Source organism: Lepus europaeus, chromosome 17 (assembly GCF_033115175.1).
Source record: "Lepus europaeus isolate LE1 chromosome 17, mLepTim1.pri, whole genome shotgun sequence".
Classification (NCBI taxonomy): Eukaryota; Metazoa; Chordata; class Mammalia; order Lagomorpha; family Leporidae; genus Lepus; species Lepus europaeus.
In genome coordinates, this window is record NC_084843.1 from 44713078 (window position 1) to 44740222 (window position 27145).

Consider the following 27145-nt stretch of genomic DNA (forward strand, 5'->3'; position numbering starts at 1 on the left):
ACTCAATTAAAGTCCATTTTCCTCCATTTTGGTAATGAAAGGCCATCCTATGTTGACAAATGGAAACCACAGTACATCAACCATTGTTACTGTGAATAAAAATGAATGCTTAGGTCTGCAGTATCTATACCTCAGCACTAACATTGAATGCTTAGAAGAAGGAGCTGACAAAAAGGCACTAATATCCCAGTTTTTCAAGTAGATGTAGTTGCTTTTTATCTGTCCTCTATTTATATTTTTCCCCTAAATACACCATGATTTTGATTTCATGATTTAATTGTCTTGAATGGTCTTTGGAGGTCTTCCCTGCTTTACCTGCACGCTAAAAACCATGCATTCATGCTTTGGAAATTGGTTCCTGAGTTAAAGAGAAAAGGCTATTCATACACTACAGGTACGACATCCTTGCCAGAGTGACATTGGTTATAAAACTATCCTTGCAATATAACTGCTCTTGGTTTATCCATTTCCCACCTTATTTTCCCATGTCTTGTTTATACTGCCTGCTCCATTAGTCCTCCAATACATTTCCCTTTGTTGAAGTCAGCCTTAGTCCATTTCTAACACATTAGAATGAATTATATGCATGTTCCTCTTTAAAAGTGCAGGAATGGGCCGGCGCCACCACTCACTAGGCTAATCCTCTGCCTGCAGCACCAGTAACCCGGGTTCTAGTCCCAGTTGTGGCGCCGGTTCCGTTGGATGAACCAATGGAAGGAAGACCTTTCTCTCTGTCTCTCTCTCTCTCACTGTGTAACTCTGTCAAAAAAAAGTGCAGGAATAACAATGTATTGTTTATCTATTTATTACATGGCAACAACTTTTGAATGACTATCATCTCTTAGTCAAATCTTTCTAATTCTATTGAGGATATAGTTTGCATTATGCTTAAATTTGTAGTGATTGCCACGCAGTTTGATAGAAATTTATTGTCTGATTAGTAAATTCCAGTATGTCTCCACAATGAAACAGAAATGGTTATAAACAAAATAAACTATTGAGCCCTGAAACATTTAGTAACCTTAAACTACGCAAAACAGAAAACTCCAAGCTGACAGAGTACACACGATATGATTCTAATTACAGTTTTCACCTCTGTGTCCATGAATGACTGACTCCAGGATTCTTGGAAGACACCAAAATCTGCAGGGGCTCAAGTTCCTTTTATAAAATTGCATAGTAGTTGCATGAAACCTACACACATGCACACACATACACACGAAGTAACTTCTGAAAGTTCTTGATGGAGACCCACATATATGTAAGCCATCACTTGCTAATTCTCAAAGTAGAAATTGGCAGGAAAACAAGCTGGGGCTGGAACCCAGACACTGCTATATGAGATAACAAACATTCCATGAAGCATTTTGATGGCTATTCCAGAAATCCAACCCAAATTTTAATTTATGACCCCATTTGAGTTATCCATATATATTTATATATCTTCAATAAAATATGATATAGAAATCTGAATTGTAATGCACTCACTGAATTAATTTTATAAGACAGTATTTACTTACAACCAATTTAGCTTGTACTTTTTTTACTAAATGCATAATTAACACAACCATTTTCTTTCTTTCTTTCTTTCTTTCTTTCTTTCTTTCTTTCTTTTTTTTTTTTTTTTTGACAGGCAGAGTGGACATCGAGAGAGAGAGACAGAGATAAAGGTCTTCCTTTTCCGTTGGTTCACCCCCCAATGGCCACTGCAGCTGGCACACCACGCTGATCCAAAGCCAGGAGCCAGGTGCTTCTCCTGGTCTCCCATGTGGGTGCAGGGCCCAAGGACTTGGGCCATTCTCCACTGCACTCCTGGGTCACAGCAGAGAGCTGGACAGGAAGAGGAGCAACCAGGACAGAATTCGGTGCCCTGCCGGGACTAGAACCCAGTGTGCCAGTGCCGCAGGCAGAGGATTAGCCTATTGAGCCGTGGCACCGGCCATCACAACCATTTTCTTAATTACCAACTTGTCTATGTGAATGAGCAAAACTGAAATTATCATTTGATCAGAATTTCAGGACCTGCGTCCTCAGCTCACTCCCAAGAAAGAATGGGTTGGATTTTTTAATTAGATTTTCTTCTGTAGAATCAATGCAACAGAAGGAACTCTGTCTGCTGTTACTCAGTAGATGTAATTCACATAAAACTCCACTACTAGACATCTGTCTCTTAAGAGAAAGCTATTCATCCACCTAAGTTACTACAGAACTGAGCTATAATGTAGAGAAGTAATTATAGCCACCAGAGAAGGGCTCTAAATGGCATTAGTTAGATAACTCCTACTAAGTACATAAAATATAATAACACAAGGAGTCCCAAAATAGTGAGCATTTTTTTCTGGGGGTTACAGAAAATCTTTAGATGCTATAATTGTAAACTCTGCTTAGCCTTTTGTTGAACTAAATGGCTTATGTTAATTAGCAATATAGGTAGCTCCATCCACAGGTCCTTGTCAGTAAGTTTTTCAAAAGTATGGTTGAAAAAAGTCAATAGGCACTGCAGATGGCCAGAATAAAATGCAGTACACCATGTCCTCTTGTTCCAAAGCTCTTTATTCTCTCAATTCAGACCACAATGAGTCTACTGAGACCACATCCAGATGCCATGGGAAATTCCATCCATTGGAATTTAATCTGATGCCTACAGGAAACACATCTTACCAACAAGGATGCATGCAGACTGAAAGTGAAAGGTTGGACAAAGATATCCATGCTAACAGAAACCAAAAAAAAAAAAGGTGGTATGGCCATCCTAATATTAAAAAAAAGACTTTAACGCAAAAACTATCAAAAGAGACAAATAAGGAGACTATATAATGATTAAAGGGTCAAATCAAAAGATGTGACTACTATGAATATATATGCACCTAATTACAGGGCATCTGTTTATTTAAAAGAAATGATAAGGGATTTAAAGGGATAAATAGACTCAAATACAGTAGTAATAGGGGACTTGAATACCCCACTTTCAGCAATGGACAGATCAACCAGACAGAAAATCAACAAGGAAACAACAGAGTTATTCAATACCATAGACCAGATAGACCTAGCAGATATCTACAGAGCCTTCTACCCTATAGTCACAGAGTACACATTTTTCTCTCCAGTGCATGGAACATTCTCTAGAATTGACCACATGTTAGGCCATAAAGCAAGTCTCAGCAGATTAAAAAGACTCAAAATCATACCATGCATCTTACTGATCACAATGCAATGAAGCTGGAAATCAACAACTCAAGAATCTCTACATCATAGGCAAACACATGGAGAATGAACAACATGTTCCTGAATGAACAGTGTATTATAAAAGAAATAAAAAATGAGATCAAAAGATTTTTGGAGAAAATTGAAAATGACAATACAACATACCAAAATTGGTGGGATACAGCAAAGGCACTGTTAAGAGCCAAGTTTATAGCAAGTGGTACCTACATCAAGAAATTGGAAAGGCACCAAATAAATGAACTATCTATGCACCTCAAGTATCTAGAAAAACAAGAGCAAACCAAAACCAAAACTAGTAGGAGAAAAGAAATAATTAAAATTAGAGAAGAAATCAACAAAACTGAAATCAATAAACATTAAAAAGATCAGCAAAATGAAGAGCTTTATTTTTTTGAAAAAATAAAATTGACACACCATTGCCCCAACTAACCAAAAAAAGAGAGAAGACCCAAATCAATAAAATTAGAGATGAAAAAGGAAATGTAATAACAGACATCACAGAAATAAAAAGAATCATCAGAAACTACTATAAAGAGCTATATGCCAACTAGGTGGGAAACATAGAAGAAATGGACAGACTCCTCAACTCATACAACTTACCTAAACTGACCAGTGAAGAAATAGAAAACCTAAACAAACACATAACCAAGATGGAAATTGAATTAATAATAAAGGTTCTCCCAACAAAGTAAAGCCCAGGTCCAAATGGCTTCACTGCTGAATTCTAAAGACATTTAAAGAAGAACTAACTCTAATACTTCTGTAGTTATTCAAAACAATTGAAGTAAGGGAATCCTCCCAAATTCTTTCTATGAAACCAGCATCACCTTAATTCCAAAACCCAAAAAAGATGCAACAGAGGAGGAGAACTATAGATCAATTTCCCTAATGAACATAGACGCAAAAATCCTCAACAAAATTCTGGCCAATCAAATCCAAGAAAACATCAGGAAGATCATTCACACAGATCAAGTGGGCCTGATGTGCAAGGATGGTACATAGTTTGCAAATCAATCAGTGTGATACATCACATCAACAAATTTAGGAATAAAAACCATATGATTATCTCAGTAGATGCAGAGAAAGCATTTCATAAGATACAATGATGAAAGCTTTCATGATGAAAACTCTAGCAAATTGGGTTTGGAAGGAACATTCCTCAACATAATCAAGGCAATTTATGATGAACCCACGGCCAGCATCCTATTGAATGGAGAAAAGTTGGATGCATTCCCACTGAAATCTGGTTCCAGAGAAGGATGCCCACTGCTACCATTGCTATTAAATATAGTCTTCGAAGTTTTAGCCAGAGCCATCAGGCAAGAAAAAGATATCAAAGGGATTCAAATTGGTAAAGATGAATTCACACTATCCCTATTTGCAGATGATATGATACTATATATTACAGGACCCAAAAGACTCCACTCAGAGAATATCAGAACTCATAGAAGAGTTTGGTAAAATAGCAGGATATCAAATCAACACAAAACAAGCAACAGCCTTTGTATACAAAGACAATGCCATGGCTGAGAAAGAACTTCTAAAATCAACCCCACTCATAATAGCTACAAAAAATATCAAATATTTTGGAAAATATAAATAAGGATGTCTAGGATCTCCACAATGAGAATTTCAAAACATTAAAGAAACAGAAGAAGACACAAAAAATGGAAAAAAAAAAAACTTCCATGTTCATGGATTAGAAGAGTCAATATCATCAAAATGTCCATTCTTCTGAAAGCAATTTACAGATTCAATGCAATTCCATTCAAATTATCAAAGACATTCTTATCAGATCTAGAAAAAATAATGCTGAAATTCATATGAAACACAGGAGACTTGGACTAGCTAAGCCATCGGACACTACAAAAACAAAGCAGGCTGGCGCCGCAGCTCACTAGGCTAATCCTCCACCTGCAGCACTGGCACCCCTGGTTCTAGTCCCGGTTGGGGCACCAAATTCTGTCCCGGTTGCTCCTCTTCCAGTCAGGCTCTCTGCTGTGGCCCAGGAGTGCAGTGGAGGATGGCCCAGGTCCTTGGGCCCTGTACCCGCATGGGAGACCAGGAGGAAGCACCTGGCTCTGGATCAGTGCAGCACACTGGCCACAATGCGCCAGCAGTAGCGGCCACTTGGGGGGTGAACCAAAAGAAAAAGGAAAACCTTTCTTTCTCTCTCTCTCTCTCTCTCTCTCTCTCTCTCTCTCTCTCTCTCTAACTCTGCTGTCAAAACAGAAAACAAACAACCAAATAAAAAAAGCAAAAAACAAAGCATGAGACATCACAGTACCAGATTTCAAGACATACTACAAAGCTTTTATAACCAAAACATCCTGGTACTGGTGCAAAAACAGGATGGATAGACCAATGGAACAGAATAGAAACACCAGAAATCAATCCTACATCTACAACCAATTTATATTTGAGCAGGGTGCTAAAACCATTCCTGGGAGCAAAGACAGTCTGTTCAACAAATGCTACTGGGAAACCTGGATTTCTATAAGCAGAAATATGAAGTAGGTCCCCACCTTATAGCTTACACAAAAAAACATTCAAAATGGGTTAAAGACCTAAATCTAGGACCCAATACTATCAAATAACTAGAGAGCATTGGGGAAACCCTTTAAGACATCGGCACAGGCAATATCTTAAAAGAAAACACGCCAGAGGCACAGGCAATAAAAGCCAAAATTAACAAATAGGATTACATCAAATTGAGAAGCTTCTGTACTGCAAAAGAAACAGTCACGAACATGAAGAGGCAGTCTACAGATTGGGAGAAATTATTTGTAAACCATGCAATTGATAAATGGTTAATAACCACAATATATAAATTGACTGAAAAGCTCAACAACAAAAAGACAAACAACCCAGTTAAGAGATGGGTCAATGACTTAAACATTGCTCAAAAGAGGAAATCCAATTTGCCAACAGACACATGAAAAAATGCTCAGGATCACTAGCCCTCAGGGAAACACAAATCAAAACCACAGGGAGATTTTACCTCACCCTAGTTAGAATGGCTTTCATACAGAAATCAACCAACAACAAATGCTGGTGAGGATGTGGGGAAAGGTACCCTAATCCACTATTGATGGGAATGCAAACTGGTAAAACAACTATGGGATACAGTTAGGAGGTAGCTCAGAAATCTGAATATAGTCCTACCATACGACCCAGCCATCCCACTCCTTGGAATTTACCCAAGGGAAATTAAATCAGCAAATAAAAGAGTTATCTGCACCCCCATGTTTATTGCAGCTCAATTCACGATAGCTAAGACATGGGATCAACCTAAATGCCCATCAACAGAAGACTGGATAAAAGAAATTATGGGATATGAAATACTATACAGCGGTAAAAAAATTAAAATCTAGTCATTTGCAACAAAATAGATGAATCTGGAAAACATACTTAGTGAAATAAGCCAGTCCCAAATGGACAAATACCATATATTCTCCCTGAACTGTGATAACAAAGCACCTGAAAGGAAACCTGTAGAACTAAAATTGACACTTTGAGAAGCAATGACTTGAATAGCCCTTGTGTTGACTGTTGAGGAACAGCTTATTTATTTATCATTTTAATTTTTTTTCTACTTAATACCATTGGTTGAACTCTTTACTTAACATAGAATTAATCATAGGTATATAAAGTCGATTGAAAATAGATCCCAGAAAAAAGTAAGAGTGGGACTAAGAGAGGGAGGAGCTGTACATTATGCACACATTCCCAGGACTTACCCTGAGTGTAACTGAAAACTTGCAATGGGACTCCAAATCCCATTAAGCCTGGTGGTAATAATGCCATCTCATGTGTTAAAGTGATCTTATTAAGTATTTAATTGATAATATATATAGGATTAAGTGTTAAAGGGATCACATAAATAAGACCAAGTGTCTGGTAATAACAATAGATAGAATTAAAAAGGAGATAATAGGCCGGCGCAGTGGCTCAATCCTCCACCTGCGGTGCCGGCACACCGGGTTCTAGTCCTGGTCAGGGCACCGGATTCTGTCCCGGTTGGTCCTCTTCCAGGCTAGCTCTCTGCTGTGGCCTGGTAGTGCAGTGGAGGATGGCCCAAGTCCATGGGCCCTGCACCCCCATGGGAGACCAGGAGAAGCACCTGGCTCCTGGCTTCAGATCAGCACAGTACACCAGCCGCAGCGTGCCAGCCACAGAGGCCATTGGTGGGCGAACCAATGGAAAAGGAAGACCTTTCTCTGTCTCTCTCTCTCTCTCACTGTCCACTCTGTCAAAGGAAAAAAAGAGAGAGAGAGAGAGAGAGAGAGAGAGAGAGAGAGAGAGAGAGAGAGAATGTTCCAACATGGGAAGCAATTCACATAGCAGACTCATAGTATGACAAAAGCCCTAAACAGCACTCTGACCTCAGAATCAGTCCTTAAGGCACTCTGGACTGGCTGATAAGCACATAAGAGCACTTCAAGCATGGAAAGCCAAGACACACTGGCAAAAAGAAACAAATCCTACGTGAAGGATCTCTGTGAGTGAGATCCCAGTGAAAAGAAGGGGCCATCAAAGAAGGATGTACTTTTCTCTGAAGGGAGGAGAGAGTACTTCCACTTTGCTTCTGGCCTTCTCCAAATACTGACACAGTTTGTGGACTCAAAAGGCTTCCATAGCCTTGGCAGCTCAGGGCAAGAGCCTGGGGTGATCACTAATGCCATAAATAAGATTGTTAATTTTTAAATGAAAAACAGGAATCACTGTGCACTTACTCCCATGTAGGACCTCTGTCTATAATGAGTTGCATTATGAAAATTAAAACTGCAAAATTTGTTCTCAAACAGTACTTTATACTTTGGGTGTGTGTGTGTGTGCACACTGTTGAAATTTTTAATTAGTATAGAGTTGGTCTTTTGTATATAACATTAATTAAAAATGAATCTTAATGAAGAATGGGATGGGAGAGGGAATAGGAGGTGGGAAGGGAGTCAGGGTAGGAGGGTGGGAATAGGGGAAAGAACCACTATATTTTTCAAGTTGTACCTATGAAATTTGCATTCATTAAATAAAAGATTTAAAATGTATTGAAATTAATATATTTGCATCTTCATTATAATAATCCTTTTTGCATAATTTCTTTTTTAATCTATCCTTATTTATTGTTGTTTTCTTAAATAGAAAACTTGTTCTAACATATTTGAATTATCATGCATATATATATATATATATATATATATTTTTTAGGAAAATAAAGGCAGGAAATTCCTATTTGATTTAGAACTCACAAAACTGCTTTGCACTGCTTTTCCATTAAAATATGTTTTCAGTGTAGTAAGATTTTACTTAGGGGTGGCTGTTGTGGCACAGCAGGATATGTCACTGCTTGGGATATCCACATGCCATTCCTGGAGTGCTGGTTCTAGTCCAACTACTCTGCTTCTTATCCAGCTCTCTTCTAAAGTATCAGAGGATCGCCAGATGATGGCTCAAGTACCTGAGTTCCTACTGCACATGGGAGACGTTAATGGAATTCCTTTGGCTCCTCGCTTCAGCCTGAACCATCCTAGGCTATTAAGGCCATTTGGGGAGTGGATGATCTTAAAAATTAAAAAAAAAAATGATTTCACTGATCTCTTCCTGAAAACACTAGCCATATTTGAAAGCTTTCAAACTTTAAAACTAAAAGCAAAACTAAAATGTTCTCTGTGGAATTAATAGAAAGAATTCTGTTTGTTCATTTTTTTTTGTTTTAAATTTTGTTTTCCAGGTCTGCAAATTTTCAATATGAAAAAGTTAATAAGATCAAAAGTAGAATAATTATTCTCACAAAATATCCATATACCATCTAAATGGAACAGCCAAGCATCTTCCTTTATTTATCTTGCAATCTATTTTCTAGGCTACTGAGCATGAGGAAAGAGCTTGAGTATGTATTTTTTATGTATCACATCAGATGTCAGGCATTAACTAAGCAATCTGTAATATTTTATACATTTTAATTTCTACTAAAATAAGTTGATATAGTTTTGACTATAAACATTCAAATATTTGTTAATTATGAGTGATGTACATTATGGTCATTAAAAAACTAACAAACCCATGAGATGCAAATATTTCAGTATATATGATTCATCACCAAATTGATATTCAATGGACTCTTGAAAAAAGTAAAATTTATCTAACGTGTCATTTACCTTTGGTTACTTTACTTATTGGAAAATATGCAAAAATTTGAAAAGTCCAAGTGACATAAAATTCAAAAGATGAATTTATCTTAATACTATATTTTAGAAAAATATTATCAAAGACAAACTACTTATTATAAATTTGAGTCATTTTGATAGATGGTTAATATTTAATGTAACAATATATTCATATTGTGCTAAGACAACATGCTTTCAAATAACAACTAGGGATTCAATTAAAATGAAATGTTATAAGCTTCATAAATATAACAAAAGTGAAAGTTATGCAGAACTCTTGTTTATAACCTTTCTTCTTCCATGTTGTTAGTTCAGTACTAAAGTATTACGAATAATTACAAATTCTGCCATATGACACTAAACACTAATTGGATATTAAATCTGCATATTTTGCTGTTTCAATGAATTAATCATTAAAGAAACTACTGCAATGTGTATGTATATTGATGTAAAAACTGGGTTGTAGAATTATAATGGCATACTAGTCTACCTGTATTTCTGTAAAGAATTATAACTTCCTAACCCATTGGATTAAAAATATGCCATTCTCCTTGTAAACAGAAGTTACTTCTACTTTTCTACCAAAATAAAGTCAAAAATTGAATATTTAATAAAAAATAACAATTAATTTCCTTTGTATCAAAGTCATGAACTATTATTCCTCTTAATAAAACAGAATTTTTTTACATTTTTTAAAATGAAGCTATTTTACTTTGAATATTAAAATGTTAGATTTCATTATTATATGTAGAATTTCTGTTCCTTTTAATGATTTTCTTCAGTTTATTTTACATTCATGTTACAGAAATGATTACTTCCAAAAATCACACTATTGAAATGAGTACACCTCATTATCAGATTAAAAATTAGATCATTCATGGTCACTCTCTGTTGCCAACTTCACCTAAGTTTTTGTGCAACTAAGAGAAAATGGGCTTGTGATTGTCAATACTTAGAGCAATTTAATTTTAGAAACATCAGATAAAAAAGACTACATTACTTAATAACACTCAGTAGCTAGTAATTATCATATTGGGCAAACAGTTCTCAGGACTTCCCATCTTTGAGTGAAAGTTAAATTCTCCAAGTGACTCATATAACTCATTTCTTTCCTTGAAATCTATATCTTCATAGAAAAAACATTCTCTTACTTCTGAGTTTCCTATTTACAGTTTGTTCTCTCTTGGCAAATGTGTCTTTTACTCCCACATTGCTACATGACTTTATCCTCACTTCATCTAATTTTCAGATTTCAAATGACCAGAGAGGCTTTATTTCATTCATCACCCTCTGTAAAATGATGTTATATCTCTTCCATAATTTCATTCATATTAGTTATATTTACTTATACTTATCATAGTTGTGGTTACCCAACATACTATACATTGTTGATATTGTTAGTTGTGGGCATTTAGTACATCAGGTAAATTGCGACTTGGAATAGCAGCATCCTGTATCAGAGTGCCTCGTTTGAGTCTTGGTTATAGTGCTCATGATACAGCATTCTGCTAATGCACACTATAGGCGTCAGCAGATGATGACTTAAGTATTGGGTCTCCCATGTGAGAAACCCAGACTGAAGCTCCTGGCTTCAACATGGCCTAGCTGTGGCTACAGTGGGCATCTGGGGAGTAAACCAATGGATGGGCAATCTCTCCTTCTCTGTAACCCTTCCTTTCAAATTCATAAAATTAATTTTTAAAAAAGCAACTTTTCTCAAATAAGAATAAATATTAATCAATTAGCTTTTTTGTACAATTGAACATAAACCCCACAGCAATAGGGATTTTGTTTGTTCACTGATAAATTTCCAGTGTTTACAACCTATAACTAGTTTTCTGAATAAATGAATTCCCAATTTTGGGATATGGATACTGGCACTCAAAGAGTTTAATTTATGGTTAAAGACATCCAAGCAAATCATTGGTGAGCTGAAATTTGAGCCAAAGTCCTCTGAATTCAAAATGAATGTTAGCTTTCCATCAAGACCAACTCTTTATTACACTAATTTAAGAAAGCGTAAGTGCTGGCATTTATCATGTCCTGTTTCATAGGTTTGCTTCCCAAGGGACAATATAATTCTTATCCTAGAAATGTATGCTTTGGCTGTATTTCTTGAATACGTTTTGTAACCTTAATTCCAGGAACTATAAGTTGATTACACAGACACACTTCAGATACTACATAAATATTTCACAGAAATGAAGCTCTTCCACACTAAATCAATAACCATTTCAGCAGAACTCCATTATAATTGAATTTTCATCTTGTATTTAAAAAGTAGAAGTGTTAGTACAACCCTGAGAGCTAATCAGTTGCAATCCTTACTCTAATACTGTTTTCTAACTTCTTGAATTTAGACTTCAAAACGTCTTTTTCTACAATTCTTAAGGTTTTAAATTTATAATCCTAAACTATGCATTTGTGCTTCTTGATGAAGGGGAGGAATGGGAAAGAATAGATTAAATGGAAACATTTCTTAGTTTCTTTTATGTTCTTTCTTTTTTCTATAGCCTGTTGTTTATAGTTTTTAGTAAGGTATCCTGACCTTTATTTTCAAAGTTATTTTTCCTATGACTTATTCTCAAGAATTTGTAGTTAAGAGAAACATATGGCTCACAAAGTGGTAAATTACAGTCAGTCTGAGATATTTCAATGCCTAGGTAAGCAAGGCTACTTGTAGGAGACATAGGTCCTCATTGAAATGTATTTAGTTTAAAAAATGTATCTAGTTAAAAGCAACCGTGGTTCATTAATAATGTGAGTTGGTGAATTTCGTAAGTAAAACAAAAAATATTCAGTGGTGCTATTACATCTAATTCTAAGGAAGTCAAATAATACTATCTAAGACTTGCTATGAAAATGTCATTTTCCTAGGTGCTGTGCTCTTAGCCATGAAAGTTCATTGATTCCCTTTGACAAACTTTTCTCAACCAAAAAATGGATGTATCAGGCAGTTAATTTTACCTTTCATCAAGTCTCCTTATTTGTGGTCATTTACCACTCATTAAGGAATTTTTGAGTGCATATAAAGAAAAAAAAAGATGAGCATATGGCAGAGTATTTAAGATGCTGCTCTGGACAATCATATCCCATATTGGAGTGCCTGGGTTTATGTCCCAGCCCCACTCTGATGCAGCTTTCGGCTAATGCAAGCCCCTAGTTGGCAGCAGGTGATGGGTTAGGTTGTTGGACCCCAGACTGGGTAGAGGGCTCCTGGATTCAGCCTGGCCCAGTCACACAAATATTGCAGGCATTTGGAGAGTGACATAGTTTATATTTAAAATAAAAGTCTGTGGCTATCTCTGTGGTGTAGGGGGTAAAGCAGATAGCTGCACTGCAGACATCCCATATGGGTACCAGTTCTAGTCCTGGCTGCTCCACTTCTGATCCAGTGCTCTGCTATGGCCTGGGAAAGCAGTAGAAGATGGCTCAAGTCCTTGGATCCTGAACCCATGTGGAGACCCAAAAGAAGCTCCTGGCTTCTGATCAGCCCAACTCCTACCATTGCAGACATTTGGGAAGTGAATCAGTGGAAGGAAACTCTCTCTCTCTCTCAATCTCTCTCTCTCTCTGTAACTCTGCTTTTCAAGTAAATGAATAAGCCTCTAAAAAAATAAATGAAGATTTTAAAAGTTTTAAAAAGAAAGCAAAGCAGTGAAAGAGATAATCACATGGAATTCAAATGTTCCACTTGGAATATAGATGTCTCATGGGAAATACAGAAAATGACTTTGATGATGGTGTGACTTTTCATCTAAGAATATCCACAGGTGATGAATGTGCTAATTAACTGGATCACTGGCACAATAATTTTTATGTTTAATTAACTAATGGCACTCTACTGTCTACTGGGGTGGTAGATATATTTTCATTTCTCACCAGTAGATAATGATAGGATGATCATTTCTGGCCTCCCTTTGCTGAATCAGGTTCAGTAGTTCTACTACTATTTCCATCTACTAAAATACCTTTCAGAAAAGGTTAAGCAAAAATTCTGCTTGAAGATCCCCTCAATTTACACAGATTTTAAAATGTCTACAGAAAGGAATCAGGTACGGAAAAGACAACTTTTTTTAATAACTGGCATTTAGGGATTTGAATATCCACATGCAATACTCTATGATTAGGGACTGGCATTGTGGTGTAGCAGGTTAAGCTACTGACTGCTACATTCAAATCTCACGTCAGAGTGCTGATTCGAGTTCTGGATGCTCCGGTTTTCTGCTAATGTGCCCACAAAGGCAGCAGATGATGGTCCAAGTGCTTGGGCCACTGCCACCCATGTAGGAGACCCAGATGGTATTCCTGGCTCCAGGCTTTGGCTTGGCTCAGCCTTGGCTGGTTCAGCCATTTGGGGAATGAACTGTGGATTGTAGATCTCTCTGTGTATCACTCTGTCTTTCCTCCCTCTCTCTGACCCTCTACTTTTCAAACAAACAAATAATTTTTTTTTTTTAACAGGCAGAGTGGACAGTGAGAGAGAGACAGAGAGAAAGGTCTTCCTTTTGCCATTGGTTCACCCTCCAATGGCCGCCGCGGTAGGCGCGCTGCGGTCGGCGCACTGCGCTGATCCGATGGCAGGAGCCAGGTGCTTCTCCTGGTCTCCCATGGGGTGCAGGGCCCAAGAACTTGGGCCATCCTCCACTGCACTCCCGGGCCACAGCAGAGAGCTGGCCTGGAAGAGGGGCAACCGGGACAGGATCGGTGCCCCGACCGGGACTAGAACCCTGTGTGCCAGCGCTGCAAGGCAGAGGATTAGCCTAGTGAGCCGCAGCACCAGACTTCAAACGAATAAATAATTTTTTTAAAAAAAGGTTTTAAAACAATAAAATGAATGAAGCTGGACTTTTATTTTCCACTAAAAAATTTAACTGCAAATAAATTAAGGACCTAAATATACATCACAAAACCATGGAAAATATATGAAAAAAGTTTCACAGCTTTACATTTAGTAGTATTTTCTTTAAAAGTGTTTATTTAATTTTACTTATTTGTCAGGCAGTACAACAAAGAGTGTGAGGAAGAGGGAAAGGGATTTGCCTGGATTTGTCCCCCAACTCCAGTTTCCAAATCAAGTTTCTTGCTAGTGCAAACCATGGAAGGCAGTGTTGATGGCCCTAGTACTTGAGTTCCTGCTATCCACATTGGAAACCTGGATTGACTTTCCAGCTCTCAGCTAGGGCTTGGGCTACTTTCACCTATTGCAGCATTTGGGAGTCAATCTCTCTCTCTCTCTCTCTGTCTCTCTCTCTCTCTCTCTCTCTCTCTGTTTCTCGATCTCATCAATCAATAAGTTAAAAATTTAGTTACAATTACGTATAGCCATTAAGGTAGTCAGAAGCAAATAAAGCCAAAGAAAATACCAAGTGTTGATCAATGTATAGAACTTTTATCCCTTAGGTACCATTCCTGAAAATGTAAAATGGGGTTGCCACTATAAAACATTATAAAAGTTCTTCAAAGATTTCTATCTTCTCTCATTGTCTAGCTATCTAAACCTGTGCTTTACAGTAATGGGGGCCTTTAAAAAAGAAACTGAACACTGAGAAATATCTTAAAAATAACTACCATATAATCAAGCAATCCAGAATTTGAAAGTCTAGAAGATGTGTTTGCAACAACTATGTTTATAACAGCATGATTCCTGATAGCCAAGATGTAGACAAACCCTTAGGTTCATCAGAGGATGAGTGAACAAACAAAATGTGGTATATACATACAATAGAATAGTATGGTCTTAAGGGTGAAGAAACCTTATCACATGGTATTACATGAGTAAGCCTTGAGGACATTAGGTTAAGGGAATTATGATAATTACAAAAGGACAATTATTGAGTGATTCTGCTTAGTTTATGTATACAAAGTGGTCTAATTCTACAGATTTAGGAAATAGAACAGTTGTTACCAGGGCTTGGGTGTAATAGGGAATTAAGGGATTATTTTGTAATGGGTGTAAGACTTCAGTTTTGTGAGATTTAAATGCTCCAAAGATCTGTTTATCAATAATGTAAACATATTTAACACAACAGTAAACTGTAAAATTTTTAACACTATATTGGAAGGTGTCCGACACGTAACAAATTTTCCCAGGCAGATGAATCAATTAATACACAAGCTTTTATTGGGATTCTGCTCCTGGGCAAGGTTCCCCAGTCCCAACAAAGTAGGGGCCGGAGAAGTCCGTGTCAGAGGTTGGGAAGGCTCCTTTTATAGATACAGGGTGTGGGGGTTAAATGTTGAGGCAGGTCTGATCCTCATTGGTTGAACTTTAGGCACCCATGGGGACCTCGACAAGGACTTTTCATTTCTGGAAGTGCAGGTAGGGACTCTCCATTCCTGGAAGTGTAGTCCTTCTCTCCTTGCAGATCCCAAAGCTACCATATATAATATGTATTTTACCCTCTCTCTCACATACACACCAAAATAAATTCAAGCGTGTATGAGCCTCACAAACTTATTATACCAGCAGCTTTATATTTCATCAAAATCTACATAAGATATACATATTTATTCCAGTTTTAAAGATGAGGAACTATGGTATCAAGTGCTAAGTGTCTTTATTATAAATTACATAGCCATGATAGGATTTCAACATGCATGTCTGTATCTTTAATTTATACTCCATTACTAAGCTTTGGTTTTTAAATATAATGTGAAAAAATCTTGGCATTTCTCTGCCTAAATCTACTGATTTGGTGCTGCAACACTATTTATAAGAATATTTAAAATTATTTGAATATTAATAATTTCCATTATTCTTGATACCTTATATAATGTAGTTCTCACAACAGTTTATGATATGTTTTACTACCTCCTATCAATAAATGGTAAAATGGGATCAGAAAAAAAAAAAAAACTATTTGCCTAAGTTTGTGTGTCAAATCCAGTGCTCTAAGAAGTGACTTCTCCCAAGACCTAAAACTGTATTTATTTAAGAGGCATTAAATCTCAGAAAGATTTATGAAATTGTACTTTTGCTTTGCCATTCTCTACTTCAGTTTCACACTTCCTATTTCAACATGAAGAAAAGGACACCATGAGTTGGTTAGTTTAAAATGTCCACTCAAAGAAATGCATTAAATATCTAGTACTGGAGGACCAGCAGTAAAAACAAATTTCCTTCCTTAAAAAAGATTATATTCTAGAGGGAAGTTGACATTTAATAAAATATTCACTAATGCTTTGAAAAAAAATAATGTAGAATAAAAGGTAAGGGTTTTAGGAGGATGCCACATCTTTCAGATAGTTTAGTCAGAAACGGTTTGTCTCTGAAGGTGACATCAAAGCCACCAAGAGATAAGCATGATTCTACATTGTCTTCATGTGTAATCAGCTATTATTTTGAGGAAGGTAATGTGTGTGAGCAAACAAGATGCTGCACTCCACATAGAAATAGGTAAGATACTATTTTTAATGCATAAATATTTATAACTGCTCTCCTTACAGAGTATTTCATTTGACAGATCAATTTTTGGAAATATTACAAAATAATTATTACTTTTAAAGCAGACATGTTTTTCTTATAGGAAAATCACTTAATCCTAATGTACTATATTAGACCTATAATCACTAAAACTTAATCTGTGTAACTACTTCAAACTCTTTAGAAGTAGGTCTGTTTTTGCTAAAGAGTTGCAAGTTGACAGTGATAATTGACATCTGTCAACCTGAAATCAGTATAAGACACATAAAGACAATGCCAAATATAAAAATAATAAATGATGACAGAATAGGATAGTAAAAAGTAAAGTACTAAAGATATTTTAATAATCCTTAATAGAAAATCAGAGAACAGCTTACTATATAACAAGAACTATAGCTGAGTTGACAATAATGTATAGCTTTGTTAACTGTACACTATTTAGTAAACAGAAAGGCACACCATGTAATTTAGAATAAGTAACTAAATATGTGTGTGTATTTTATATATTGTTTAAAATTAAACTTACATTTGATTTAAAAGTAATAATTTCTGGCTACCTAGATACAGCACTTTGAGAAACAACACATCTCTTTGATTAGATGAAAATGCTGACATAATCACATTTTTGAATAAACGCTTGGCCTGAAAAATCAAGATGTTTATTTAAAACATGAATGCTATAATTTCTCATATGCAGTACTTGATGGGTTTTCCTGATGCATCAAACTTTTCTGAATGATAATATCTTCTCACATCTAATTTCCATTCTTATTTCTCAGAATTTTCCCATGTTTGCAGTGAAGCTACATATATTTGGAAAATTGTAAACTACATTATTGGTGCTTTTTAAAAATTTATGTTTACTTTTAGCATTGTAATGACCAAAAAGATCTAGTCAGATTAAAAATATAGTCATATAAAAAGAGATATATAAGTAAGCAAAATACATTACTCTGTAAGATCTTCTATCTTTTTTTCCACTAGAGTAGGGGGAACATTAGAAACGATGACTTGCATGTCCAATTGATTGACCACAGAGACCTGAAGGGAGAAGAAACAGAATGCATTTAATTTTTACTTACTAACTTTCTATAACACATAATAATAAAAGTCTTCCATACTATACAAAGAACTAGTGGTTCCTTAGTGCTGAATTCAGGGACAATTTTTTGAAGTATGTAACCTCCACTGGTCATTGTGGACAAACGGGCAATCTGACCATGACAGATTACTTGTAGTTTACATGGAATTTATGAATGTAGAGCGATTTCAACTACTGTTTGGTTTGTGTGTGATTCTTTTCTTAGATATTTACTGATACATTAGAGGTAGAAAAATTTTGTTTTGCTTATTAAAGAACATTTAGAATAATGGAAAATACATCTTTTTTTCATTCAAACTTTATTGGGACTACTTTGATAATCTTATTTTTTACAGAATACAAATTTCATAAGTACAACTTTAGGAAGTTATTCTGCCCACCATACCCACCCTCCCACCCCTTCTTCTCTCTCTCCCCTTGCCAATCCCACTCTCCATTAAGATTCATTTTCAATTAACTTTGTACACAAAAGACCAACTCTATACTAAGTAAAGATTTCAACAATTTGCACACACACACACACACAACTGACGAGTTTTACAGTTAACTCTCATAATACAAGTCAATTAGGACAGAGGTCCTGCATGGAGACTTAGTGAACAGTGACTCCTGCTGTTAATTTAACAATTAAACCCATATATATGAGCTTTTTAGGCTATGAAAGCCTTTTGAGTTCACAAACTGTTCGTATTTAGACAGGACCATATGCAAAGTGGAAGTTCTCTCCTCCCTTCTGAGTCAAGTACATCCTTCTTTGATGGCCACTTCTCTCCATGGAGATCTCACTCACAGAGAGGAGGCTCAGCAGTGAAGACCTCAATTATGGATAGGGTACGCAGTGGGTACTGGAGGATATAACAGGATATTTAAGGAGAAGGGAAACCGGTAGGGGTAATCTGTCCTTATTTCTGGTTCTTTCAATTCCAGGTTGCCATGACTGCCTTTCCTACCTTTGCAATCGTCCCCTCTCTCATCCCTCCACCTCCCGATAAGCTTGTATTTCTCCTCCCCTCTCTGTCCTGCAGACTGTAATTGAATCCCTGATGTTACTGCCCTCATTGATTTTGGGTTATTTTTAATATCCATATGTATATCTTGCTGACATCTTCATAAATCTAAGCCTTCATTAAGCCCTCCTCAATTGTGAATTTTCATAAATTTTCTACTATGAACTTACTGGTACAAATTAAAGAACAGTCATACAAATAATTCTTGGGCTGTAAACCATAAAAAGTAATAACCTACAAAATTTCAATCCGAACAAAGAAAAGACGAGAAGGAACTAACTAACAGAGCATAGATTGAGCAGGAACAGAGGACAATCAAATGTAAATCTTCCTACTTTAGGAAAGAAATGGGATTTATTTTGAAAAAAATCACTCCCAAGATTGCAGAATGTCATTCTATCCAAAAGAAGTTCAGATTTGTTGTGGAATCACTACGACTGTGTAGTTTCCTTTTTCAACCTCTTGAAACAGGAGTTTCATTGTGTGTCTCATTTGTTCCCCATATTATATATTGGATGAGTGTCTTTGTCAGATCACCAAACCACCAAGTGTTCCATTCAGATCTAATGAAAAGGCCAGCTTGTTAAAGTACAATAATTGACATTAGTGATGACTTTAAATTTTGTGACACTTTGTTCTACATTGGGGAAAAGATCGAAATGCGTATTTGGTAATCATAAATATAGACTGGTCAGCCATTTACCTGACCCCTTCCACCTTCGTATTGATAGCTCAACAGCAATAGATTTCCAATGCTTCTTTGTACATTAGTGGAATCCTGTGTAGGAATTCTGATCAGTGTACAGTTATGGAGAGAGAAGGAATGCATATTACTAAATTTCCCCCATGTGTGAACTTCCCCTTTCTTTGATAACCTGCACTCAAATAAACAAGCCACAGAAAAGGGTTTAGGCACAGAACTGAAAGAGTTTGAGTCACTGAACCCCCATTTGTTATAAAGAACATTGAAGAAACGTGAATATACTCTCAATACTGTGCACTGTGAGAGAGTAAGAAACATTTTAGACTGAGCAACTGAAATCTTGAAGTTTTTTCCATTATGAAGTCAGTCTAGCATGGCAAATATCTAGGGTTCTATTACGATATGTCTTACCTAATTATGGGGCAATGAAAAGCTAGAATGCTACTTGTATGTAGATGAAAGAAAGTGTAATATTTTTGTTTCTATAAACATATTTGATTTTCAACAGATAACTTAAAAGTAAACATCTAAAGTACAATTTATATAGATACAGCTACCATTTTCCTTTTAAGGACAGTGAGTGATATCTTCACATTCACAAGGGTAAATTATTTATTCAAAGGGATTTTAATTTTTAATATTTCTGGCTAAATTATAACTGAACTAACAGTAAAGAAATTAACACTTAAGGTCCTTTGCAATATAAACATGCTAAGCTTATAATTTGCCAAAGACATCTTTTGATCTTGATGAATTTTTAAAATACACTTTGGATCTTAGTATATAAAATATAATGTCTATTTCTTTTGATTAACACATTAATTGTACATATTTATGGAGTACAGTGAGAAATTAAGAGATATTAGGATACATTTGACTTTAAAACTATTTGTCTCAGATTTTCCTCTAAGAAGTTAATTTTTAAAATTGTAAACTCTGTTTCCAAAAGTGCTAGCAAAGGATTTATGTAGAAAACACACATTTTTAATTATGGAAATGAAAAGAGTAAAGTATTACAGATTTAGGGGCTGACAGAGTAGTTATGGTTGTGATGCAACAAGCTACCTTTTCCAATGCTAGCATCCTATGTCAGAATTCTGCTTTGAGTCCAGGTTACTGTTTCCATTCCAGCTTCCAGCCAATGTGCCTGGGAAGACAAAGTAAGCTGGACCAAATGCTTGGGTCCCTGACACCCATGTGGGAGACCTGGCTGTAGTTCTTAGTGCCTTCCTTCAGCCTGGACTAGCTGTTGGTAGCCACTGGCAAGTGAAATAGTGGATTGAAGATCTCTGTTTCTCCCTCTGTTTTTCAGACTGTATAAACATACATCTTTAAGATATTGTAGTTTGCATTTTGGTCATCTAAAGACATCCTGACATCCTACATCCTGACTCTAGTTTCTTCTAGCATCCATAAAAAATGCATGTAAACATTTAAGGTGATTAGATTTTATTTATATTACTTTTCCAGTATACACTCTATGCTAATATTTTAGCTATTCATATCAGTTTATTACAGTCAAAATTAAAGTTATCTTTTTATAATTCAGCTATTTTTGGTTGATTACTCAAGGACTTTTTTTTGTGTATTTCTATCATTGTTGGGATCAATTTGTATAATGTAGTAAAATTATGAAGCATGGTAAGAGAAGAAAGCAGGATGTTCAAAAACACAAAATTATAAAAATAGCTATTGCCAATTTACACATTTACTTCTGAATTTTTAAAATCTTCTTCATATTTATTTTATATTCACTCTTCTGTCATTCATTCTCCTAAAAATTTAGGTAGAGCCACCTAACAGAAATATAATGTGAGTCACAAAAACATGCCACATAGATAATTGTTTTAAATATCTGATACCCACGTGAGGAAAATTAAAAGAATAAAATTGGGGCCGGTGCTGTGGCTCACTTGATTAATCCTCCGCCTGCAGCTCCAGCATCCCATATGGGCTCTGGGTTCTAGTCCTGGTTGCTCCTCTTCAAGTCCAGCTCTCTGCTGTGGCACAGGAAGGCAGTGGAGGATGGCCCAAGTGCTTGGGCCCCTGCACCTGCATGGGAGACCAGGAGGAAGCACTTGGCTCCTGGCTTCGGATTGGCGTAGTTCCAGCCATAGTGGCCATTTGGGAGGTGAACCAATGGAAGGAAGATCGATTGATTGATCTCTCTCTCTCTCTCTCTCTCTCTCTCTTTCACTAACTCTATCTGTCAAATAAATAAATAAAAAGAATAAAATTAGCTAATTTATGCCTTTAACTCAACATGTTGAATATAGTATCATTCCAACATGCCATCAGCTCATTAAGGACACATTTTCAAATTATGTATCTGAATTTTGACATTCAATGCACTTTTATACTAACAGCATTTTTTTTTTTTTTTTTGTAATCTGGCTACATCTCAAGTATTCTCCAGGCCCAGCTGGGTGAGGGCATAGAGGACAACCCAGTTAAAAAGAAACTCATCACTTCCTGCCTCTACTGGGCACAAACTCTCCCATCTGATCTCTACTGCAAACCCACTTTTTATGAAATGAAAGAGATGTAGTTTTTAATGGACTTTTTGCGTCATCGTGTATTTTCTTCTTTGATACTACACCAAAACACTAGTGGTGCTTTCTTCAAAACTAGTTTTTGATGTGAAATCTAAAATCATGTTTAGTTAAAACATTAACAATTCATTCATCTGGGGTGGAAATTGTGGCATAACAGGTTAAGAACTCAGTACTCGGGGAAACCTCCATGTCATATCAGAATGCCTAGAGTTGAGTTCTGACTCAGCCTCCTGCTAATGCATACCATGGAAGGCAGCTGATGATGGAGCAAGTGCTTAGACTCTTCTGACCTGTGTGAGAAACCTGGATGGAGTTCCTGGCACCTGGCTTTGGCCTGACCCAGTCCCAGTTATTGTGAGCCTCGGAGTCAAACAGCAGACAAGATATTTCTCTCTCTTTCTTCTCTCTTTTTCTCTCTTCCTCTGCCTCTAATTTTCAAATAAATAAATCTAAAATTCATTAATTTCTTATACTTTACATGGTTCTTTTAGCATCATGGATTTGTCATTTGGAAAATGCAACTATTGGTTTGCTGAGTAAAGTGGAGTTACAAATGTTGTCACATTTAATTACATAATTTAAAGAAAAAAATCACATTATTTATTATGACCATTGATCTCTCAGAAAAATCATTAAGTAATGGGAAGCTGTCAAGCTCACAGTGATGAATACAAGTTTTCCAGTACCCTACATTGTGCTTTAAAGCTTATCATTAGAAAGGCCAGCATTGTGGCATAGCAGCTAAAGCCACCAACTGCAAAGCCAGTATCCCAAGTGGGCACCAGTTCAAGACCCAGCTGCTCCACATCTGATCCAGATCCTGATAATGCATCTTGGAAAGCAGTGGAAGATGACCCAAGTGCTTGGGCCCCGAACCCTTGTGGGAGACTTGGATGAACCTCTTGACTTCTGTGAATCAGCACATGGAAGATCTTTGTCTGTCTCCTTCTATGTATAACCTTAACTTTTTAATGAATAAAGAAATCTTTTAAAACAAGCTTATCAGTAGAAACACATACTGTCAGTAGTTTAACTTAAAATTATAAGCATACTTCATTCATATTTGTGTAAATTTCTACCATGAATCCAAGTTAAAATAAGCATGATTTGTGCAATTAAGTAAAAAACTCATTACATTAAAAAAAAACAACAACAACAACTAGGGCTGGCGCTACGGCTCACTAGGCTAATCCTCCGCCTGCGGCGCCAGCACACCGGGTTCTAGTCCCAGTCGGGGCACCGGATTCTGTCCCGGTTGCCCCTCTTTCAGTCCAGCTCTCTGCTGTGACCCGGGAAGGCAGTGGAGGATGGCCCAAGTGCTTGGACCCTACACCCCATGGGAGACCAGGAGAAGCACCTGGCTCCTGGCTTCGGATCAGCACAGTGTGCTGGTCGCAGCGCACTGGCCACAGCAGCCATTTTGGGGGTGAACCAACAGAAGGAAGACCTTTCTCTGTTTCTCTCTCTCACTGTCTAACTCTGCCTGTAAAAAACAACAACAACAACAACAACAAAAACTAGTTCAGCTCGTGTAGTGTTTTTCCTATAGACATTGAAGCTACTTCTACATACAGCAAAAGCGCTTTAGGTCAATTTCCCAGGTCATCTCACAAACTATTCAAAAGTTTTCAGTCACCTTTTATCGGTATAGACATATACATTTAGATAGATATTTAACACTAACAGCAATAAGCACAAGATACAGATAGATATTTAGATAGATATATGCACACAATGGTATTCATTGCGGGAATGAGTGTCGAATTAAAGAGGAAAAGGAATCAAGAAATACTTTGTCCAAAAATAATTTGGTCATCAAGTAAAATGAGGAAGACCACAGGTAAATCGTGGTGACAGTGAATGGCTGAGTCAGATGATGAGAATGAAGGTATGCCGCTTAGCAAAGAGGGAGGTTTAGAAGTGACAATGTTATACATTCAGTATCCTACTCCACCACTATGTAGTATGAATGCTATGACAAACAACATAAAGGGAATACTAACAAAAGCCATGATTTGAGAAATCAGCATTAGAAATAATGTTCTCAGTAACATCCGTTTTGCTGCAAATGACAGAATGTCCTTCTTTCTTCATATCTTAATAATGTGCATTTGTACCTTTTCTTAATTCATTCATCTTGATATTGACATACAGATTGATTCAATATATTAGCTGTTTTGAACACTAACAGCAATAAACCCGAGAATAAAGGCCTCTCTTTGATATGCTGATTTCATTTTCCTTTGCATATATACCCAAAAGTGATATAACTAGATCATATGGTAGATGCATTTTTTTTGTTTTGTTTTGCAGAAAATTCCATACTGCTTTTTATTTATTTATTTTTATTTTTGACAGGCAGAGTGGACAGTAAGAGAGAGAGAGAGAGACAGAGAGAAAGGTCTTCCTTTGCCGTTGGTTCACCCTCCAATGGCCGCCGTGGCTGGCACGCTGCGGCCGGCGCACCGTGCTGATCCGATGGCAGGAGCCAGGTGCTTCTCCTGGTCTCCCATGGGGTGCAGGGCCCAAGCACTTGGGCCATCCTCCACTGTCTTCCCGGGCCATAGCAGAGAGCTGGCCTGGAAGAGGGGCAACCGGAACAGAATCCGGCGCCCAAACCAGGACTAGAACCCGGGGTGCTGGCACCGCAAGGCGGAGGATTAGCCTGTTGAGCCACGGCACCGGCCCCATACTGCTTTTTAAAAACGGCTGCACTAATTTAAATTCTCACCAACAGTTTATAAAAGTTCCTTTTTCTCCATATCCTCACTGGCAATTCTTTTTTGGGGGGTAATAGCCATAATAACTGGAGTTAATGATATCTCACTGGTTTTTAATTTGCAACTGAAATGTTAAATGAAATAAGAGAGGCACAGAAAGACAGTTACAATTACTCTATCAAGGGACTGATGCTGTCTGCCTACAGTGCCATCATACCATATGGGTGCCTGTTTGTGTCCTAGCTGCTCCCCTTCTGATCCAGCTCTCTGCTACTGCCTGGGAAAGCAGTTGAAGATGGCACAAGTTCTAGGACCCCTGCACCTGTAGCAGACCCAGAAGAAACTCCTGGCTCCTGGCTCCAGATTGTCTCAGCTCCAGCCACTGGGGCCATTTGGAAAGTTAACCAGCAGATGGAAGACCTTTCTGTCTCTCCCTCTGTCTGTAACTCTACCTTTCACATAATAAATAAAATATTTAAAAATTACTCTGTCAGATATATGGAAACTAACAAAAGTCAATTTGATTGTACAATAGTGATTATTATAGATTTTAAATGGTGTGGGGAAGAAGGACCAACAGATGTTGAGTAATAGGTACAGAAACGTTCAGATAAAAGAAATACTTCCTAGTGTTCTATGACAGAACGGGTGCTTGTAGTTCACAATAACCTGCTCTATATTTTAGGAATATACAGAGAGAACAGCCTAAAACTTCCAATGATAAAGCACTAATAATGAGTTGGAAATATTTTAAAGATTTATTTTTCTGAAAGGCAGTTAGAGAGAGGGAGAGACAGAATCTTCCATCCACTGGTTCACTCCCCAAATGGTCACAAAATCCAGGGCTGGGCCAAGCTGAAACCAGAAGCCAGGAGCTTCTTCTGGGTTTCCCAAGTAGGTCCAGGGCCCCAAGCAGTTGGGCGATTTTCAACTGCTTTCCCAGGTAATAGCAGAGAGCTGTATCAGAAGGGGAGTAGCTAGGACACGAACCTGCACGCATATGGGATGATGGCATTGCAGGCAGACAGCATCGGTCCCAGAGAGCTTTATGGGAAGCGAAGAAGCAGGGACTTGAACTGGTGCCCACAAGGGATCCCAGCTGGCATCCCAGACATTGGCTTCAAACATACAACACCACAGCAATGGTCTCGAGACAGAAATAATAATTAGACTGTTTTTACCAGTACACATTATATACAAGTATTGAAACATCGAACTGTACCTGGTAGTTCTGTAAAATTATTACATTTTATTTTTTTGCCAGGCAGAGTTAGACAGTGAGAGAGAGAGAGAGACAGAGAGAGAGAGTTATAGACAGTGAGAGAGAGAAACAGAGAGAAAGGTCTTCCTTCCGTTGGTTCACCCCCCAAATGGCCGCTACGGCAGGCACACTGCGCCAATCAGAAGCCAGGAGCCAAGTGCTTCCTCCTGGTCTCCTATGCGGGTGCAGGGCCCAAGGACCTGGACCATCCTCCACTGCCTTCCCGGGCCACAGCAGAGGGCTGAACTGGAAGAGGAGCAACTGGGACAGAATCCAGCGCCCCAACTGGGACTAGAACTTGGTGTGCTGGCACCGCATGTGGAGGATTAGCCTATTGAGCCGTGGTGCTGGCCAAAGTTATTACATCTTAATAAAAAATTTTAAAATGTTTAAAGATGTGATAATGTTAACTTCCTTGATTCGATCATCACACATGTACATATATATCTAATTATTACAATGTACTCTATAAAATAATAGCTATCCAAGAGAGGGAAGAAATGTACAATTTGGGACATGCTCAAGCTGACTTGCTCCAAATGGTGCGGGTGGGGGGGAAGTCGTGGGTAGGGGAAGCCTTTGTAATCCATAAGCTGTACTTTGGAAATTTATATTCACTGAATAAAAAAAAAATGTACCAGGGCATTCTAATTCAATCCCATCAAGATGGCATGTACCAATGCCATCTCACTAGTCCAGGTGATCAATTTCAGTTCACAATTGATCACACTGATAGATCTAAGAGTCAAAGGGATCACACAAACAAGACTAGTGTCTGCTAATACTAACTGATAGAACCAAAAAGGGAGAGAACGATCCAACATGGGAAGCGGGAGACACAGCAGACTCATAGAATGGCAGATGTCCTAAACAGCACTCTGGCCTCAGAAACAGCCCTTAAGGCATTCGGATCTGGCTGAAGAGCCCATGAGAGTATTTTAGGCATGGAAAGCTAAGATACTCTTGAAAAAAAAAAAAA

General features: G+C 37.3%; 1 protein-coding gene across 15 annotated transcripts in view; it reads right to left on the minus strand.

The window, feature by feature from the left end:
- PCDH15 (protocadherin related 15) overlaps window positions 1-27145 on the minus strand; it is a 725080-nt gene that overhangs the window by 36372 nt on the left and 661563 nt on the right. For all 15 annotated transcript variants that reach the window (XM_062215103.1, XM_062215102.1, XM_062215101.1 and 12 more), the window contains one exon: window positions 17771-17859. In XM_062215103.1, the coding sequence (XP_062071087.1) occupies window positions 17771-17859 (89 nt within the window). The remainder of the gene's footprint in view (window positions 1-17770; window positions 17860-27145) is intronic.